Source organism: Charadrius vociferus, unplaced genomic scaffold (assembly GCF_000708025.1).
Source record: "Charadrius vociferus isolate BGI_N301 unplaced genomic scaffold, ASM70802v2 scaffold385, whole genome shotgun sequence".
Lineage (NCBI taxonomy): Eukaryota > Metazoa > Chordata > Aves > Charadriiformes > Charadriidae > Charadrius > Charadrius vociferus.
In genome coordinates, this window is record NW_009648925.1 from 3,787,212 (window position 1) to 3,808,020 (window position 20,809).

General features: G+C 43.7%; 1 protein-coding gene across 1 annotated transcript in view; it reads left to right on the forward strand.

Annotated features, from left to right (window-relative positions):
- Positions 1 to 20,809, forward strand: part of SEMA5B (sema domain, seven thrombospondin repeats (type 1 and type 1-like), transmembrane domain (TM) and short cytoplasmic domain, (semaphorin) 5B) — a 136,090-nt gene that overhangs the window by 13,531 nt on the left and 101,750 nt on the right. The window contains exons 2-3 of the mRNA XM_009887274.1: positions 2,200 to 2,299; positions 17,971 to 18,016. Of these exons, the coding sequence (XP_009885576.1) occupies positions 2,200 to 2,299; positions 17,971 to 18,016 (146 nt within the window). The remainder of the gene's footprint in view (positions 1 to 2,199; positions 2,300 to 17,970; positions 18,017 to 20,809) is intronic.

Consider the following 20,809-nt stretch of genomic DNA (forward strand, 5'->3'; position numbering starts at 1 on the left):
TTGTTGCTGGTTCTGCTGCTTGGCTCGGAAATGTCTCTGCAGCTAAAGAGCTACAGGAAAAGAAGACGGCCCCATTAGTTAGGAGAATGCCAGAGGTGAAACTGCGGTGCCTCCCTGGTGCTAGTACATCATTAAGGGTCCCAGAGGAGTGTAGGAGGTGGAGATGCTTGAAGGTTAGACGGGCTGAGTTATTCCTTAACTCATGCCTTTTCATTGGAGAGCAGAGGAGGTACACGTCTTGTGTGTGGTTACACAGTGTGACAGGAATGCTGAGAAGGGCTGGAAGCCTCCAGCTCCTGGCAACAGGGTTTTTAGATTGCGAGGATAGAGGTCTCCTTGTCGGAGAGGTCCTGGCAGTGACCAGTTAGGCAGGGCATGGGACCAGGCCTGATGGGGACCAGTTCTGTGGTGAGGAGGCTTATGAAACGTGGTGGTGTTCGGGGCAGAAGCACCACAACAAGGTTCTGCTTTGGAAAGGGAGGCAGGACAAGTGGCATCTAGGGACTTTTATATGTGTTTTCTTAAGGTTTTGATAACTGAAGGGCTTGATTAGGTTTCATCTGTCCCTAGAGGGAGAAGGGACTTGAAATTGCTCAGCAAATATCCATACGTCAATGGTTTTAAACCGTTGAACATCCGTAATCCTACAAAGCATGTCAAGACGCCAAAGGCCTTAATGAGATTCCTCATCAGCATTGTCATCTCACCCCTGTGGAAAGGGGAACTAATGCCTACAACAAAATATTCAACCTGACTGACTTCAGTGAGACTTCTCAATTTATCATTGGGGATATAAAATGACAATTGAGCATTTTTTTCAGAGCTCTTTTGAATTGATCTGAACTGCATCATTATTGTTATGAGTCATCAGGTCATTGGCCTGTGTATTGGTATCCTGTTGGCATGAGGCCAAAAGATATTACCTTTCATGTTGAGCCTCCTGGATCTTTAACAGTCAGTTTTTGAATGAGGCAGGGTTACTTGTCAACAGGTCACAGAGGGATTACAGATATATTGATTTGGTCTCATTTGTGCCTTGCTCTCTCAGATATGTGGTATTCTCCATGTATGTAATACCCAGAGTAGTTAACAGCTAGAATACATTCCCAAGAGAAGTCCTCACAGCAAAGCTGGATGACTTTCTGAAAGATATGTATGAATCTATCCATCCTTACAGTAAAGCTGGATGACTTTCTGAAAGATATGTATGAATCTATCCCCAGTTATTTTGTTCAGGAAAGGTGTGAGAGGCTGAAATTCTGTGATCTGTGATGTGAACAAGGTCAAAGCTGGTAACTGTATTGAAAGCTGGGATTCTGTGGATGCCTTAGCATCATTCCTGGGAGTACCCTAGAAATAGTAATTCCGCTTTTTCTTTAAGCAGGTGTATTTTTTATTATGTGAGGACTCTCTGCCCTACATCTCTCAACTGATGTTGTGTTAATAGATTTATCTTCTGGAAGAGCTTTGTCTCCACAAGCATAGCATAGCCAAATCTATTGCTTTGCATTTCACCTGTGTGATTGCATCTTGGCCAATTACCCAGATTAGCAAATCCAAGGTAGTTGATAGAGCCCGTTTCAAGATCGTGCAATCCATCAACCGCAAAGATGCTTTGATGACCCCTCCATCAAAATAAAGAAAGGATTAACTGATAGGATCCCAGATGTTAGATAGAGTGAAACCTAGAAGAGAACTTAAAACCTGAAAGAGAAGGTAGAGCCTGTCATTGGAGCAGCCAGGTCTTGACTGCAGATCACTTCTACTCTAACTTGTTTTTCAATCAGTTGGCCCCACCTTCTCTTCCTGGAGGGCAGCAGTTTCCCTTTCCTTAGCACAGAAGGCAAAGCTGCGGAGGTGTTATGGTGGGCAACCTAGTCCCTTTACATCACTTAGCCCTGGCACTGGAGGTGGTTCCCCAGTTTTAACAGAAGTCAAATCGAGCTGCTGTTGTCTCCGAAACCAATGCTGACACTCTGTCTTGGATGTGAAAATAACTGCTGAGACAGCCCTGCATTTTATATACCCTTTTTTGCACATTCTGCGGAGAATCAGAATAAATAGAAACCCTTTAAATAGATTATTAATTAGCCTTCCCCTGACAGATAACTCGGTAGGAAATCCATTAGTGGATGTCCGGGTGAACTCACTGCCTCTAGAGCAGCTTTATTGTTTTCTGCTTTCTCATTTTTATTGCAGATCTGAAGCCCTGGGTGTCGAATTTCACCTATCCAGGTGTGCATGACTTTTCTCAGCTTGCACTGGATGCCAACAGGAACCAGCTCATTGTGGGAGCAAGGTAAAGATAATCTTTTAATTAGTCCAGCTTTGCTGCTCAAGCTCTTTCACTTCAGGTTCTGGCTTCTGGGGAGAGTGTGTTTCCAGCTCACGTGGCCAGTCTCCCCCTCAAAAAGAAAGCTATAATTTATGTAGAGGGATTTAGACTCCTAATATAATTGCAAAGAAGAGAAAATTACTAGAATTTAAAAAAAAAAAAAAAAAGCAATCAAAATGACTGGTTAATGAAGCAGAATGCTGATATCTCCCTTGGTATCGTGAATGCTACAAGAGTTATAGTAAATCATTCTGCACCATCCCTCTGCCAGCACTAAATTTGACTATGGTTTATTTGCCATGGCCAGACTTTCCCTCTGTACCAGGTTCATCTGCACACCTTAGCGTAAGTCATAGTGAGACTTGGGCAATGTAAATGATTGCTTTCTTCTCTCTTCTTTTAGAACTCATCCACAACCTGTTTGCTTCAACTTGCTAATATAGCCTAATGCATTTTGGTGCAACTCTGTTGCTCTCGCCCATTGTATGTAATTAGCATATATTTTCCTTTATTTTTAAACATTATTTTTATTTAGGATGCCATAAGAGGAGGGTAGAAACACACAGTATGAGCATAGGCAAGCTCTAACAAATTTAGAGCTGCATTTGTAACAGGGAAAAGAACTATGGTTCAGTGAAATAATATACGTCAGGAGTGGTTGAATCATGAGCCCCAGGAGCAACTATTTTTTATTGCATAATAAACAGATAAGACAACCCAAAAAGAAAAGACTAGGCACAGTCCAACAAATCAGTTTAAGTATAACGTTTAGAATCAGATAACATTGTGGTAGCAGTCTCTGCTATTAATGAAAATGGAGGAAGAGACTGCTTTCTTCTTGGGTTATTCAGCATTAAAGGACAGGGAGGTGAGGAGCAGAGCTGGGAGAACTCATGATATGAACAAGAGAAAAGAGCAAGATATGTAACAGAAGGAGAGTTTTGCTCCACAGAGGCAACCGAAGCATGAGTTAATATATATTTTCTGTGTGTATTTGTGCAGTAAATAATAACACTTACCTTCCTGTAGCTGTTCAAATTGCTAGAGGCCCTCCTGCTTTTCATACAGAAACACTTTACTTTTCAAGCTGCGGCTGTACCTGTGCTGGAATCTGTAACCAGCAATTATTAATATTTATTACTTCACAACGGCATTGCTTTGGGGACGGCCGTGAACAGTGCCTTCTGCCAGGCATTGCACAAACACAGGCACGTTGCTCTGAGGAATTTATGGTTTACATAATTCGGCTGCACGGCAGGTTTCCCCCCGCGCTGAGGCTGCTAACGCTAACACGCTTCACCCCTGCTCAAACCCCAGCAACACGTCCTGGAGGGAGGCTCTGTCTCCGCAAGATTTTGTATGAGTGCGGTTCGACACGAGGCTACAATATCATTATAAACAGGGGAATGACAGCAAATTTGACTTCCCGCTGGAAGTACGATATAGTGCAGTGTATTGCCTCATGAGGAAGCAGTGACAAGTATTTATAGAATTTGCCTGGAAAAGTCAGTTTTCATGAAACAATACCCACCTGACTGGGAGACTGAAAGTTTCAATGGTGCCACATGGTCCTGCCGAGGAATTCTTGATAGAATTGATGGAGGTGTAATTTCCCAGGGTGGTTTTCTTGGGTTGGATACAGGCTTGGTGTGGGGACAGTGGGGAGAGCTGAGCCCTTTCCCTTTTCGTCATCTCATTTCCACCCTGCACAAGGTGGCAGGGAGAGGTGCATGAATATGGGGGTACAGACGGGGTCCTCAGTGCTGCTCAGCACCACGGGTCCTCTGACCCCAGCGCTGAGCTCCTGGAGCTGTGCCAGAGAAATGGGAACGGGAAGCAAAGCCTTTTCTGTTCCCTCCTTCCCTGATAAATCCACACCTTGTTCTGGACTATTTTTAGGGGTGATTTTTTGAGTCATTAGTTGCTCGTGCACCATCTGCTTGAATCTGCAAATGAAACAATACCTCAAAGAGATAGGAGCTGTCTCTATCCATCTCTACAGGGTGTAATTTATGAAACCTAAATTTAAATGTTAACCATGTTTAAATGTGCTACTGTAGATCATATTAGTAGTAATGCCAGCTATTCTGGGGTTGTGGAAGGAGTTTGGGATCAGGGTGGGGTTTATAAGTACTCCCACTTCTCAATTTCCTGGTTAACATCATTCGCTTAGATGATAGCGTTATAAATTATTTCAGACTAGTTCTTTCTGTCTCTATTTAAAAGCAGTATGACCTCACCACAGCATCTCTTTGGCTTAGTTCATCCTGCATTTCAAAGCTTCATAGAAAATGCTTCCTAGAAGAAAAGAAGATCCCAGGGCTCACGAGGGTTTTTGGTTTCAGGAATTGGACACAGCGTGACTGAAACTGTAAGAGGTATTGAGGGCATGCCATGCAGACAGGGAGCTGGAATAACACGAGCCTCAGGTTTTTAAGCTTTATCCTTATCTGAGAGCCCTCCCCGAATGACTGGTGCTGTCTGAGTGCTAACCAGAGGAGTTTGATAACTCCACTGCACCAAACACCTGCCAAGTCAAAATCCAGAAACAAAAGAATTAGTTTCAAAAGCCCACCATGGTTTCTAAGCAATGTATTTACTTGTCACATCATTTGTAAAATCCAAACATTTGCAAGTAAGGATATGAATAGTTTAGAACATTGTAAATCTCACACTACCCATATTATGAGCCACGTTTCATTAAGTATAAAAACACACATTTCAAAAATTCATAACCTTCATTTTGACTCATAGTTTGCATGTTTTGTTTTTGTTTTAAATGTAGTGCTAGTATTTTAATGTACTGTTTTTCTTCTGTGAATGAGTGATTGTTTTGAAATATTTGCTACTTTTTTCAGCTCTTGAGTGCATTTGATTACTATTTGAGCTTTCTTTAATGGGAGGAAAAACAATTTTCTAGACCTCATTATTATTGAGAAAAAACTTGAAAATATGATCTGAACAGCTCAAAAAACAAGGCACATAAATCCCCTCATGCGTTAAAAAACCTGATGATTTTGGGAACTTGAATCCTGCTTTTTCTGTGCTAGCTATCAGCAATGCCATTTTGTCCAATTGTCCTGCTTTTTTGCAAAACACTTTCTTCTTTTCGTCAAGAATAAACCTTGAATTTTTCAGACCTGAGAAACCTTCCAAGTCAAAGCCAATAAAGGAGCTGAAATGGAAACTGATTGCAGCCTTGACTACGTAGAAACTTCCATCCCTCTCTAATAGCATGATCTGGAATGCTTATTGTCTTTACTTTCCATCTCTTTCCCCTTATTAGATTTCAAATTTAACTCGGCTATACAGCATTCCTAGTGAGCAGTTTGCTTTTATTAACTGAGGGTCTATTTGCTCTACCTAAACATCTGAAATCAAAGAGTAATGGTGAGGAAATGGGTGGCAGTTTCTCGCAGATTAGTGTCACATAATGAGCTATAGTTTTGAATTATAGACACAAGTTGTATATATGCCGCCACAGCAGAAGAGCCACAGAGGAGATTATTCTGGTACCAGAACAAAGGCTAGAAGACTGGGACACTGCTCTTTTGTCAGTAATACAGCTGGTGAATGGACTGGGAAGAACAGCTTGAATGAGCTGCTATATAATAAATGGTTTAACAAAGGAGATAAGCTGAATTTCCTAACTCGATGGGCCAGCAAGAGGCCTGTGTTAAAAGGCGGTGACTTAAAAGATGCAACTGTTTGAACTGATGGTATCTGCTTGCTGTAGCTCAAGGTCAGATCTAGAGGCTGTCAAAAAACATGGAGAGCAGCAGCCTGCCTGGGCAGCCAGACAGCCGCAGACCCTTCGCCCTGCGCCAGTGTGCCCATGCTGTGATGGGGATGTTGGAGGCAATGGTGGTGGGGCTGGAGGTAGCCTCCATCCCCATTCCTGCAAGATGTCCCAGCTCGACTTTCCAACGTTCTTCCTTTGCCCTTCTCTTCCTTTCCCTGTCCATAACAGAGAGATTCTGGCCTTCTCCCATCCCCACGGCAGTGATTTCACCTGCATGTTGGAGAAGCAGTGCTCTGCTCTCTCACCTGTGCTGTAGGCAGAGTGCCCATCCCCCGGGGAGGGTGGGTTTTGTGGAGGAGGTACTTAGTGTAGCTGTGACATCCCACCTTCTTGAGGAGCCTTACTCCTCGAGACTCTCTCATTACTGGTTGGGCAGAGACAGGAGCCAGTAAAGAAATGATGATATGAAAGACCCTGCTTGGAATCAAGCCAAAAAGCACGCTTCACAAGAGCTCTCTGGCGAGGAGAACATAAAAGGTTTAAAGGAGGACGGTTGAGACACCGTGTGACAATCTGGCACGATGGCAAGCTGAAGGGAAACAGCTTGGACAACAGGAGGATGGTACCCAAACAAATGGCTGCACAGAGAGTGGCTGGGAAGCCCTAAGGGAAACATTTGACTTTTCCCAGAAGGAAACTGTGGGGGTGTCAGCTCGGGGCAGTGGCCTGCTGGGGCTGCGGCTGTGAGAGGCATGGCTGCAAGGGTTGGCCATTCACAGTGAGTGGAGGCGTTACTGAAGAAAACCAGCCAGAAAGCGTCATGACCAGAAGTCTTCATAGTTCTGCCTGCCAAGGGGGCTGTCAGCTCCATCAGGAGATGGGAAAGGATCATCTCTCATGGTTGTCACGTGGGGAACTGCAGCTCAGGAGTCCTTGTCACAAACAGTCATTACCAAGAAGAGCCTGGAGGTAGAGGGTAGTGAGCAAAGGCTGCATGAAGGGACTTAAAATGGGCAAGTAAAGTGCACGTCATTCTAGACTGCCAAATTTCTCTGCAATAAATGTAAAGCTACTAAGCTGCTGGTGATGCAAGCCTGGGTACTTTGATGCAGGTGATTTTCATATTTGATTTAGAGCTGAACTGAATGTGCCTGCTAATACCAAGTAGGTAGGTGCAAGAAAGGAGATACAGTTAGTTTGGGGAGCAGGGAAGGTGCTATATGAACTTAAAGAGGTTGGTTTAGGGGGAGCCCAGCAGCCTGGGTGCACCCCTTCCTGGCTATTATTGCTCCTGGTGGTATAAGCATTAGAACAACTCTGGATCGTGCAGGCTTAGGAGCTGAAGACTGAATGGATTGACTGATGTCCCAAAAGAGTTGCTTCAGGTTGCAGCTTGCAGAAATACGGCGAATTGTAAATATACTCTAGGACCCTCAACCAGCAGGTTTGGCACCCTAAGTTTATTGAAAGTCTCCGGTGTATGATAGATTAGTTTGTCAGACACCAGGTTTCATGCAGATTTCTGGCTGAACGTCGGCTCTTTCCTGCTTGCTTGGCAGAAAGCTCCAGAGCACTGCAGTAAAACTCAAAACCTGTGCTGTTTGGAAAATATCACTTACCCTTGGGCACCTTCAATCCTGTCCAGATCTGGGCTGCCACTGAACCCTGAAGAGAGTAAGTCTCAGCAGATTGTGTTGCCTGGGCAAAAAGCATTTTGCAAACCAGGAAATTCAGTGGCAGAAGTCAGGTCAGAGTTGATCCACAGATTTAGACTATCAGCATTGGATCTAAACTCTGTCAAGAATACTTTCTGTTGCCAAATGATCGGGACCCCTCACCAACATTTATCCTCATAGGGCTTCTGTGAGGCAGGAAAGCACTAATAATTTCACACTATAGATGAGAATCTGAGGCCCGGGGGGATTAAGAGCAAGCCTGCCCTCTGAAAAGGCTGTGATGTTGAGACGTGAGTTTATAGTAGATCTGAAAGGTAGTGCAGTGCTGCACCTAGCACAGCTACTCCTGCAGCAAGGCTGCGCTTTTTGAAGGTACCAGTCAAAGTCTGCACAACCTCAGAGGTCTCTACACTTGGCTAATGTGGACATAGCCAAAGCTCTTTATGGACTCACAGAAAACCTGTGGCAGAGGTGGGATCTGGACCCTTTACTGGTGTATTTCCACCGGGTATTTTAATCACTTGCCCTCAGCCTTGCATCTCCAAAGAACACATAAGTCTCCAAAATGCTCATGAAAGTCTGTAAGTCCCACACACTTACACTGGGACAGTGGGGCTTCCGCATGGCTGAAAGAGTAAAGTCTCATATAGCATGGAGAGACTGACATGCAAACAAGTGAACATTGACCACAACCGCATGGGCATAGCCAAAGGTTAAATAGTCTACAGGCTTGTCCTGTTATTGGCCAGGAATGACATGCCCTTCGTCCCTGAGTACAGGATTTGGCTCAATACTTTTCTGAGACAAAATGACTGAGCTGAGTTACTGCCATTTCTGGCAGCTTGCATTAGTATTGCACTGTCTTGTGCCAGATTTACCCCCTACTGTCACGTTTGGCTGAGAAATTACCTTGCCAGTTGAGGTATTAATGAGGACGTGAGCAAGCAAAGAGCATGATAATTTTTTTTATTATATCCAGATTGTAGGAGGGTAGCTGAAAGCGCCGCTGCGGAGAGACCTAGAAAAACAAATACCATCCTTGCTCACTGTGATTTTTCCTATCAGACAAAAGAATGCTCTAATTCAAGCTGCATCCTTGTCTCGGGGGCCAGAGGGGGGCAGATAACATGGTGATGTGAGAAAAAAAGGGAGAATCAGTCCCTGAAATTAACAGAAACTTTCAAAGGACCGTTGATGTTTTTTAAAGAAGCTTCCTGACCTGCATGGTAAAGAATATGGTGAAGGTGAGAAACCTATGATTAGACATTGCAGCTATTTAAATCCATAATTGGGGGTGCACAGTTTCTTTACACAGGGAACAAAAGTGTGATTGAAAGTGCAGGTTTTAACCTCTCTGGTTGAGCCTGGGATAGTTCAGAGGGAGATTTGCCTCTCTGATATTGTGCCAGGTGAGGTCAGCTCAGCCCTTGTTTAAGCATGGAGGGGTGAAGCCCCCCTGGGGTGCCTGGTTCTCACCTATAGAGTTTGCTTTCCTCTGCCAGTCTGCAAGGAGTCCAAATTTGCCATACCCCAAATCTATGTTATCCCTGACTTCCACCCCTTGGGGAGGAGGGGAAAAGGTGTGGACAGGAAAGGATGGAAGGAGAATTTTTGTAATTATGGAATTCTGGGAACTTTGGAGTCTGGCCCAAATTTTGTTCAAAGTGTAATTTTTTTTTCTTAGTTAAAATTTGTGCATTTGCTCAAGCACAGAATGTGAATTTTAATTAGTTCAGGGTAAATAACTTAAATAGAATGCTATGCTGCAACATTGTCAGGTTGCTGAGCTGGACCAATGCACAGAAGAAGCCACAGCTATTGGACAGCAAAGAGGCAGCTTTGCCCCAGATATTGTACATGGACAAGAGGGGGAGGCACCTTTTTTGCCAGAGAAAATAGTTGGACTTACAAATCACCTGCAAGGTGGTACCATCTCCCTCTCTGCAAATGACCTCACCAGCGTGGTAGTCTGTACGCTTTTGCCCATCATTGGAGGAACCAGGTTTTTGGCTGACTCACGGCCAGTGCCTGCACAGCCAGTGCTGTGCGAAAGGCAATCTTGGAGCAGCACTGGCTGATGGGAAGCATCCTTACACAGCGAATTGCGGGCCTGACTGGAAAAATATCTCGTATTCCAGATAAAATGAAAATTGGTGATACCCTATCACAAAAGCAGCCACCCATGAGAGGCTCACTTCTTTTAGTAACACACTGAGAATAATTAAGTTTGCAGACTGTATTTCAGAGAGTGGGGTGCAAGCAAACACAAGGTCAGGATATTTTGGCAAAAGCCTTGGAGGCTTGGACCTAATGTGTTTTAACAGCATTATAGGATGGGGCTGCAGAGCAGATTCCTTTTGCATTACTGAAAATGCTCTCTCTTGCTCTGGTTAAGTTGGTGATATGTCAGTTTTATATGCAGGGCTCACCACAGTGACTTGCATATCACTTTATATCCAGATGTTTAGATGCTAGGCCTACTGTTCTGTGCCACCGCAAAGGTATAAAAACCACAGAAAAGAGAAGGGATTGGTTGGCAATAACTTAGGCTCACCAGCCAACTCTATCAGTATTTGCATACAAGTCATGTTGAACTCATCCAGAGTTTGTGGAAAGCCTGACAGAACTGAGCATGTTTATCAGCATAAGTAGGCAGGTGGGGGTGCTGCCAGGGAATATTTGAACGATAATCTGTGCATCAGGAGAAGAGGAATTTTACAGTATGACTATTTGATAGCACATCTAAAAGTGATGGGCAAATAGGAGATCAAAGGTCCCCATGCGGCTCGGGGCCATATCAAGGTGCTGTAAGTGCTCTGTGACTCTGCCAACTGGATGAGAGGGGGGGAGAAGAGCTGTCAGCCACATGTCAAGAGAGACTTGAGGTGGCATGTGGGATAATATGTGATGGTCTGAGAGATGGACTCACTCTTCCAGGAAAATAGGAACAAACCCACACACAAGTTTTGAAAATTTGGCTCAGTTTCCATCTCTGAGGTTTTGAAGAAATTCATCTACTGCAACAGAGGCAGGGAAATGTAGCCAAAAAAAAAAAAAGTAAATTGGCCCAGGTTTTATAAATATGCTCAAACAATATTACAAAAAAATTCCCACTCCCCATTCTCTGAAGTGTGTACATACGGCTACCCTCAATAAAACATCCGGTTCAAGGTGTCTCAGGAGCATAGCAAACACTGTCACCCCCAACGAGGCAGGATCACGTTGGAGCAAAACTTTTCCTCTTCTGCCCTGGGGAAAGAGGAGGGCCAGAGACACCAGAGCCAGCTTGTTGCTCCCCTTGTGAGCCGAAGAAGGGACATGGCTGTCGATCCAAGGACCAATCCCCATCCTGCTTCTCCCCTCACCTCCATGGCAGCAGCTGTCCGTCTAGATTTCTCAATATTGGTGCAGTCCCAGGGTGCCACAGCTTTGCTGTTGCCCTGCATGCTCTGCAGCTATAAGCATCTGCCTCTTTTGACTCTTCCTAGAGTTGATCCGGAGTATATAGCATTGAGCCTGAGCAGATGTGTGACATATACCCCATGCCATTTAAAGCTGATGGTAGTTCTCCATTGCCTGGAATATAGAGGATTCGCTTTTCATCCTTGTTCCCACTGAGAAGTACTAAATGGGCCTCAGTGGTAACCCAGAAGCAGTAGCTGGGACCCTAGCTTAATTTGGAAGCTGCTTAATCAGAATGATATGCTACTTGCATAAGGAGCCTCTTCTAAGAGGATGCTCTTCTAGCTCTGGCTGGATTTATCACTGAGAAATGTTGCTTTGGGAAAAGCAATTGCTCATACAGCAACTGCATCATATTACTGTATGCCGTTTAGTATGGTTCCCTGTTGAACATCTATTGATTTTTAAGGAAGAATGATGTTCCAGACAAGTTTTTCTTCAATAGAAACAAAATTACTGGTGAATAAGGATCCAGCTTGTAATGAATATGCTGGCTATCCACCTTCTCTCCAGCATGTGTATGCCAGGCCCTTCAAACCAATCACTGGAGTAGCAAACAGATCGGATCGTCACATCACGCTCCAGAGCAGGCATGTAATTAACGCCTTCCGAGAGCAAAGGCCAGGCTCACCCTTCAGGAGCTGGGTTTCTTGGGATGGTTGGCTAGTTCAGAAATGTGGATAACTGTTTGAAAAGTTCAGCCACAGCTGGACCTGCGTAGAGGCACTGTGCGTTAATCTAGCATGAGATTTGGTAGCCAAGAGCCCTGGGGTCTGATCTCGATTCCATCACTGACTTGCTGTGTGCTTTGGAGAAGGTCATTTAACCTTTCTCTGGCTCATTTTCTCCATTAGTATAAGGGGGGAATGATACTAACCAGCTCCTAGGGAATAGTGAAGCATGACTAAGCTGTGTTTGTCATGTACTGTGGAAGTACAAAGTATATCTAAGGCCTCCAGAAGCAAAGATAGGAAGAGCTGACAGGAGTTGCTGGCTCCTAGCCTGAGGCTCAGTCCTGGCACGTGGCTTCCAGGAGTGCCAGAAGGGAGCATTAGGTTTGTCACATGCATAATTCTGTGTCTTGTTTCGTATTGCCCAAAGGACCCTGTTCTGTTAATTATTTTTCTTATTATCTATGCTGTGACAGTTGTGAGTCCCTCCTGCAGGCCTGGCTCCTGGTTGAAGCACGTTCCCTTTCTGAGGAGGGGAAGTAGAGAGGGAGGTGCTGATCTCCTCTCCCTGGTATCCAGTGATAGGACAAGTGGGAATGGTTCAAAGCTGCGCCAGGGGAGGTTTAGATTGAACATTAGGAAGCATTTCTTTACCAGGAGGGTGGTCAAACACTGGAACGGGCTTCCTAGAGAGGTGGTCGATGCCCCAACCTGTCAGTGCTTAAGAGGCATTTGGACAATGCCTTTAACAACATGCTTTAACTTTTGGTCAGCCCTGGCAGGCAGTTGGACTAGATGATTGCTGTAGGTCCCTTCCAACTGAAATAGCCTATTCTATTCTACAAGCACAGGGAACACCTTCCTAGAGCACCACAAGCCTACTTGAGTCTCCAGAACCTCACCTGGGCTCTGTTGGATGACTTTCAGTGCAGTAATAGCCCCCAAAAGGGAGAGTGACTCTTCACTTAGTTCTCGTCAGAGCACGACGAGCCTACTTGAGTCTCCAGGACCTCACCTGGGCTCTGTTGGATGACTGTTTCAGTGCAGTAATAGCCCCCAAAAAGGAGAGTGACTCTTCACTTAGTTCTCGTCAACTTTCCCTGAAAGTTTTTTTTTTTTTTTTAGGATGATTACACATTATTATCAGCTTCTGTTGGCTTTGTTTCTCCTTGCAGCATAATTGTCTGCGTACAAAGAGAGGGGGCTTGAGATAGCCTGCCCTGTAACGAGGGAGGGGTGAGCATCTCACGTCTACTATAAGGTGCAGGCAAGTAGCAACATGCGAGCAGGTGTACGTGTCTTGTAGTGATACAGACTGGCTGAGATAAGGCAGCACATTGTTCATCTCTGTATGCATGTCAAAGTCCTGAGAGGTTCTGGTGGTGGTCAGCATTAGGGATCTCGTGGCTCCCGATTTGCTAGCAGGGGTTGTTGTGAAGCACAGAGAGGTTATCTTACCTGTGTGGTGCGTGTGGAGGGGGACGGAGTTGGGTAATGTGAACAAACCTTGCTCATTTAAATAGAAAAAAGAATGTGAAGCTAGAGTAGCCTTTCATTCCATTGACTGCACGGATGTTCCTCCCGATCCACCACAGCAGAACTGAAGCATGCTCTCTTTTAATTAGAAGGAAGAACCTTTTAATCAACCAGCACAGTGCTGACAGATGTAGTGCCTGAAAAGAGGCACTGAAAAAGAGGCCTGAACGAGTGTCTGAAGCATGTTGCAACCCTTATAATTTCAGAACTCCTAGGAGGAAGGGTCTCTGCTATTATTCAAGCACTCTTGTTATGCGGCTTCCCATTGGAAAGGCTTAATTTATCTTATAGCTCTGTTGCTCAGTGGCATCGTAGACAAAGTACTTTCCCTTCACTGTAAATTGTTTCAGGGCCAGGCGATGTGTGAACAAGTGCATGGGCATCATGTTACAAAGTTCATCCAAGGTGCGCTTGGCTGTAGGAAATAAACACTTAATAAGCAGCTTTTACTTGGGAATGTCATGGCAAGCAGATATAAGTGGATATATTCTTCCACCCTTTCCTGAAACACATCTCAGCTGCTCTCCTGCTGTTCTGGTGCGTATGCTTTGTGGTACCAGGCACAGTGAGCACTTAATCACTTTACAAGGCAGCCAAATATGAAGCCAATTAACAAATACTTTCATCTACAGGATTTATATTGCAGCTTGGCTCTGGTGATATGCAGACTCGCATAAAGAACCCAGTTTGGGAAAGTAATTTGACATCTACCTGCTTTCCATGAGTGTAAATGGCACATCAGCACAGGTTTACGTGCTGTGACCCAACTTTGGGGGCAAGTTATTCTCCTAACCAGGGCATAGGCTAATGTACCAGGAGATCAGCTCCTGGTTGTGCTGCAGATACTGTCTGTGATGTTGGTGAAGTTGCTCAATCTATGTTTTAAATTTAAATGAGAATGATGTCTCTTTTTTACTCTTCTGTATATATTTAGATGGCAAATTCTTGAAGACTAGGTTGTATAGAGCAGGAGGGTCTTTACAGCAGCTACCTTCATATATCTGAGCTGGGGTTAATATCCCCCTGCAATCAGAGGTGACAGAGAGAGGATCCACCCTCAAGTTGTTTTAATAGGCATCTGCTGTGAATCAGTCTCCAGAGGAACCACCATCAACCCACTCCGTCTTGGCTGAGACTTCAGGGTATTACTGTTTAACATGGGTGTTTTCAGAAATGCACTGATGTTCATGAATAATAAGGTTAGTAGTAATAATAATTAGCGGTTTGAGGCACCTTTTAATGTGTATAATACCATTTGTCCCAGAGTACTTAGAGAAGGGTAGTCAATTGCTCTGGAGATGGCTGAAATGCAGCCAAGGCTGGGATGAAACAAAGCTCGTGTTTTAATACCATGGAGTGAAGTTGCATGACCTTTTAAGACAGGGAGTGAGTAAGAAGGTTTCCTATCCCTGGAAGTTTGTGCACCAGCTTTATACACAGGAGAAGGAAGTTGTTAGAATCACTGGTTGCACCAGGCAATTGGTCTTCTGGCCTAGTCCAGATGGGTTTAATTTAAGAGAGAAAGGAATTAGCCAATGTTCACTTATAAGACAAAATGGGAGGAAAAAAAAAGAAAAAAAGAGACCAAGAAGGCACCTCATCTATTCATGCAGAGATCTCAATGTTCCCGTATATTTCTTAATCCTACTCTTTCAGCTGCTTTAAATTATAGTTCAGGAAGGTATTAAACAGACATAACTTCAAACACAGACAGAAAAAAAGGACACAAATGGGGCGATTCTACGTGCAATAAACCATGCCCATCATTCAGAGACCTTGCTCATTCTTGGACTGAAATTGCAGTTAAAACGCAATTCATAAAAATGGCACTGTTTTATTCAACAGATCTTTCCCCTTGGCTTTTTACTCCTGGTATAGCTTTACAGAAAAAGTATGGTTAAAAGAGCATGTTATTAATTAAGGATTAGTCAGTTCTAGCTGGGCAGGTCAACTGGAATCTGGAGGTGTCTCCGATAGCCTGGTCTGCCTACCAGTGTTCATATTACCGCTGATGAGATGTGAGAAGGATCAAACAAACAAAGAGAAACTGCCAGTGGCTGTGCAGACTCCAGGTGAGGCAAGCTGATGAAAAATGTAGGGAACCCCTCCTTTCTGTAAGAAAGCCACATGGTCAGACTTAGAGAGCTGAGGTTAGTATGAAGCCTTTGGAAGATCATTGGGCTACTCACATTAGTACTATATTCCTGCCTGGTTTAGATCTCAGCCACCCAAGTGATGTCATCTTTGTCCAGGTGCTACACAGCAGTCACTGAGAGGACAGACACTGGCTTTATTTACATGGACACTGTTCCTGTCTGCATCTGTTTTGGCTTAGTGCAACGAAAATTGCATCCTTTAGATACGTCTCTTCCATTAAAGATATTTTGGTTGGATTTGCTCTGCAGTGCTATCAGGGGAAAAAAAAAACCCTAATATTAAAATTTATTACTCATTCAAACTGTCCAGCTTTTTACAAGGCTAAAACAAGGAGCTGAAATCTGCATTATAGGACTTCCAAAATCAATGCATTTAAATAGCATGCTTAACAACAGGGTAGCAACTTCAAGTCCCTGGTTATGAGAACTTTCTCCTTAGGGTGTTGTAAGATTGGAGGCCAGTGACATGCTTAACTTCTCCTGGAGAAGACTTATTTCATGATATCTCATGTCCTGGAGTTGCATTAATATTTTGGTGAGAGTAGCATGTGCTTTTCTAAGGGACCTGCCAGATCAGTCACTGGATGAGAATTTATCTCCATTTTGACATTTTAGCTGTATGTGAGCTTAGTGCCTCTGGTCTGCTGCACGCACCTGCAGGACATAATATTTAAGTCTATAGCTGATGGTTAAGAGTTAATAACAAATTACTTGGGAAAGTATGCAGCCCTTTGAGAGAGAACAGGGTTTCAGATTGTACAAAAGAATTGCTGGCTCTCCAGTGATAGGACTAGGAGAAAAGAGGGAGACTTTGTGTGTGTGTGTGTGTACTTACAGGAGTTATAATAATTATTGATATGTTTTATTCAGATATTGCTAACAGGTCTCATTCTTCACTGGGTAACCAGTCCCAGTATAGAACAGGATGGTGCAAATCAGAGCAAATCAGATGAAGCTTTGGTACCAGGGGAACCACAAAGAACTTCCCAAATTCCCCATCGTCCTTGTTCCCATCCTCCTTTACTGATGATCAGCAGCAGTTGAGACCTTTTGATTTATTTGCAGAACTGGGACAAAATATACAGGCAACTCTATGGTTATGACTTAGATGATACACAAGTGAGAGATAACAGAAGAAGGAAAAATTGGTCAAGCCTTGTAGTGGTTGTTGTGACCCAGTATGAATCTCTTGTATGTCAAAGTTTGAATTACTTTCTTTGCTTGGTTAGAGAGTGCTGCTGACTACAGACACTTAACAAGGCTCTACAGAAGAGTCCTTAGAACCTTTTCATCACTAGAGGAGCTTTCCACTGATTTCTCTTGACTTCACCAACCTAAGACTGGAACTTACATTTTACTAGGTAGGGTAATGTCTATACACTGGCACTTGTAGAGCAGATGAAGGTATATCATCAAAGCTGCACTTTCTACCATTCAAATAGAGCCACTTCCAAAAACGTAATTCACCTGGTATAATATAAATGTGTCTTCTTTGGGAGATTGTGGTGACAGGGACGTTGGAAAAGGATCACAGCTCTTCAGACCCCTGACAGATGGGATGCAAAAATATGAAGTTAGACGTGGCCAAAACTATCAAGCACACAATTAAGTCCGTATGGCTTAGTCTGTCAGCTGATTCCTGGTAACTGCATTGTCTTAGTAAGCAAAAATGTGAGATAAATCCTGCTAACCAAGCCCCATCCATAGATGTTTAGTATATTCCCTCCTATTTGTGATGGGATATGAACATGCAGAAGGAGAGTCACAGGAGCTCAGCTGATGTGTGGTATCTCATGCTACAGTGACTTCTGTCAGGAATTCCCTTGCTTTGCCTGTGGAGATGCGGATGACAGGACGATTGGGAGTATCTGCAGTCACTGCTTTGATTTCCCTGCTGGTTTTCTGTGCAGAGAAATTCTGCTGAGAAACACTAGCCCTCTTCTCCTCCTTTTCCACAAAGTCCTGAATGGGAGTGCCTTCGAGGACAGGCTTGGGGGAAGCATACTACAGGAGTTAGCTTTGCTCCAGCTGGCTTCTGTCCAACCTCAGTTTTCTCCAAATGCAGAGAAAAACATGAGCACAGCCCATATGGGATATCCAAAGCCCTTTGAGAGTTTGCAAACAGTCCCTGTGTTGTTGGGATTTCACTGTGGTTCTCTTATTATGGGTTCTGGAATTTTACTCCAAACTTGCTCAAAACTTTGTTAAGAGATTCCCAAAGACACTGATGAACAAGGGGTATAAAACTATTTTTGCGTTCTGTGGAGAGGAGTCCAAGAAAGGCTGCTTGTATGTAGAAATGAATGACCAAAAACTGTGACTTGCTTTTACAACTTTCCCCTTCCTTCTTTGGTAGCCTAACAGTTTGTAATTTTTCTGCTTATTCATGCAGGAACTACCTCTTCAGACTTAGTCTACACAACGTTTCTCTTATTCAGGTATGTTCACTTTTACTCTCTTGTTTTATTTGACTTGCTAATGAATGTTCTGTAATATTTGATGTACATTTTCAGAAGGTTGTATAGTGTAAATTTGCGCAGAGTGATGGAGCACAGAGAAGACAAAGTCAGAACCAGATGCTTATTCCCACTCCAACGATAATGCTGGGGGAAGGGCTCTTCTACACTTTCCCATTTGAACAGCGCTCTCTGCTCTTGATTCTTGAGTGTTTGGCTGGTAACAGGATCTGCCAAAAATATGGCAGCTTAAGGAACAAAGTATGTAGTGTGACTGATACAGGCTTGAACACAACAATCAATAGAAATCTTTGGCTTTCATTAGAGGAGATGTCAGCAACATGTAGGAGAAGCTTGTACTGTTCTTGTCCATCCTCATTTAAAAATGGCCATTGTTGACCTTTGTGAACATGGATTGCTGAGGACCTGTTTTTTGCTGAATGCATCACTGAAACCAAGATTAGACTTGCAAGCATTCAAGAGGCAAAATGGGTTGAAAAATGTGTTACCCGTAGCAGAATGGAGGCAAAGCAGCTAAAGCTTGAAAGGGCTTGCAAATATCCAGCACTATTAGGACTTTCCTCCCACTGCATTGAAACTGGAATTGAAAGATGTAGCAAAAATTGTTAGTGAAAACCCCAACTGCTTATCTTTAAATAAATAAATGCTTATGCTCTGGGATATTTACCATCTTCTACAGTTGTTAGAGCACCAAAGATACATTCAGCATTTTTCAGACAGATTGAAGGGCTTTCCTCTTGTACCTGACCACGCAAAGAAGCCATTAGAGTAGTACTGCCAGCCATTCTGATGTGCACAAGCGTTTTGCTGTTCATCAGAGTTACAAGTATAGATGGAGAGAAGAAAAGATGTTTAATGGTTGTAAAATGCATTGAATCTTCCTTTAAAAGGAAAACAAAGTCCGGAGTTACCAATGACAACAATAAAGAGTTACAGAAGCTGATACTCCCATTTGGCAGCAGTTTTCCTTTGCAGAGCCATATTAGCATGGCTGGAAGGCTTCCAGCGAGCACACAGGAGAGGGAAGTCTCTGTAGTTAAGCGAAGTGTCATACCTTCTGCAATGCCTATTATCACACTGCCTGACACAGCCTCTTGTGCTTGTCAGACAAGGGATCCCCTTCCACGAAACCCAATTGCGAATCTTCCTTATACACTTCTGAAGCCAGGCTTGGCTTGGGCCCTTTTCAGTGTGGCGAGTTTCCTTTGCTACTGCAAAACATGGGAAGTCTCCTTCTATGGCACTGGAGGATGCTGTGGGATCTCCGGTTAACATAATGAGCTTAGTTTGCTCCTGCTTTCTGGGTGTATCCGGTCACTTTGCCAAGACTTTTTGCATGACAAAGAGAGCATGGAATTATGTTGACACACGTGTTGGGAATGATGGAAGCGATTGTTTCCCGACCTAATGGTTGCCTAAGTAGCTGCTTGGCTTGTCTCCATAACGCACATGATGCGGCTTAGAGGCACCCCCCAACACTTTCCCTTCACTGTGCATCATTTTAAAGATTAGATCAGAAAGCGAGACAAGAAATGCAAGGAATTTGCAGTTAGTTCTATAGGCGGTGAGAGTGCAGTTTAAGAAGTAATCGCGATGCTAATTTGGGTTGTTTTGTATCTCCTCTTTGCTTGTAAGTAAAATACTGGGTGGATCTTGTAAGGCTTGCTTTGGGGGTAGTTTTTCGTTTTGACATTGTGGTCTGATTTATTTCTGCTCATGATACTTACTCTTCAGGTTGGCAGTGGTGCTAAACCTGCTTCAAGGTGCAGGACTGGACTGTGTTGACAGATGTCTTCTCCCTTGCATCTGTACTTGCATGAGGTGAGGGCAAGAATATGAGGAGCACAGTCTACAGAGACAGCAGGATACGCTGGTGATGTGGCAAAGTCTGGCAGTGTGAGGAATATACAGCAGGGTTAGGTGAAGTTTAAAGCTGTTCTTCACTCAGTGTCCACATGCAGTCAGCTGTATGCCTAGGCTGTGCTGTCTTTGCGGAGAAAAGGCAAGAGCGTGTTTCAGCCCCACAGCTCTCATGGAAAGGAGAGGAGGCCAGAGTGTTCCTGTGAAGGAGATAACTCTTAATTGTCTTTTCAGCAAGGGTGGTAACAGCATCTTGCAGGAGCAATACCTCCGTGCCACCTCTTGCTAGCACAGCAAATTCAGTACTTTAGTCTCCCATTCTCTAATAGGTAGATTTACTAGCTCACTCTACCTAATGCATGTTTTCCTTGACAGTTATCTGTTCTTTAACCAGAAAATGAATATTTCCTGTCATTGAGCAGGCCATAATGTTTTTCATCACAGCATTACTTTATTCATTGCTTTCCAATGGAAATAAATTCTTCTTTTTCTGGATTATAATCCCCTTTATTAATATTGTGTATGACAAATGCAGTGTTAACCATGTCGCTACTCTCTGATTTTAGAAAGGTTTTCAGCTCCCAGGCATTAAAAGGCTGTGCTCCTCCCTTTCACCTGTTGAATGACTGTGGAGGCCTTTCCTTTAAGCCCAAGGCAAAATCAGTTCAAATAAGCAAGATTTCTACATCAACTCCAAGGATCATTTTGTGAAACTGTCACTCCTGAAAATACATTTTAGGAGTCTTCCGTTCCAGAAGCTAAAGTTATGGTATTACTCCTGAGACTGTGTTGGACTACCATTAGCATAAACTTAATTTTGTTATCTCCACAGCAAAGTGTACTCTGGAGTGTCATGTAGCCACTCCACATAGTTTGGATATGAAGTTATTATCT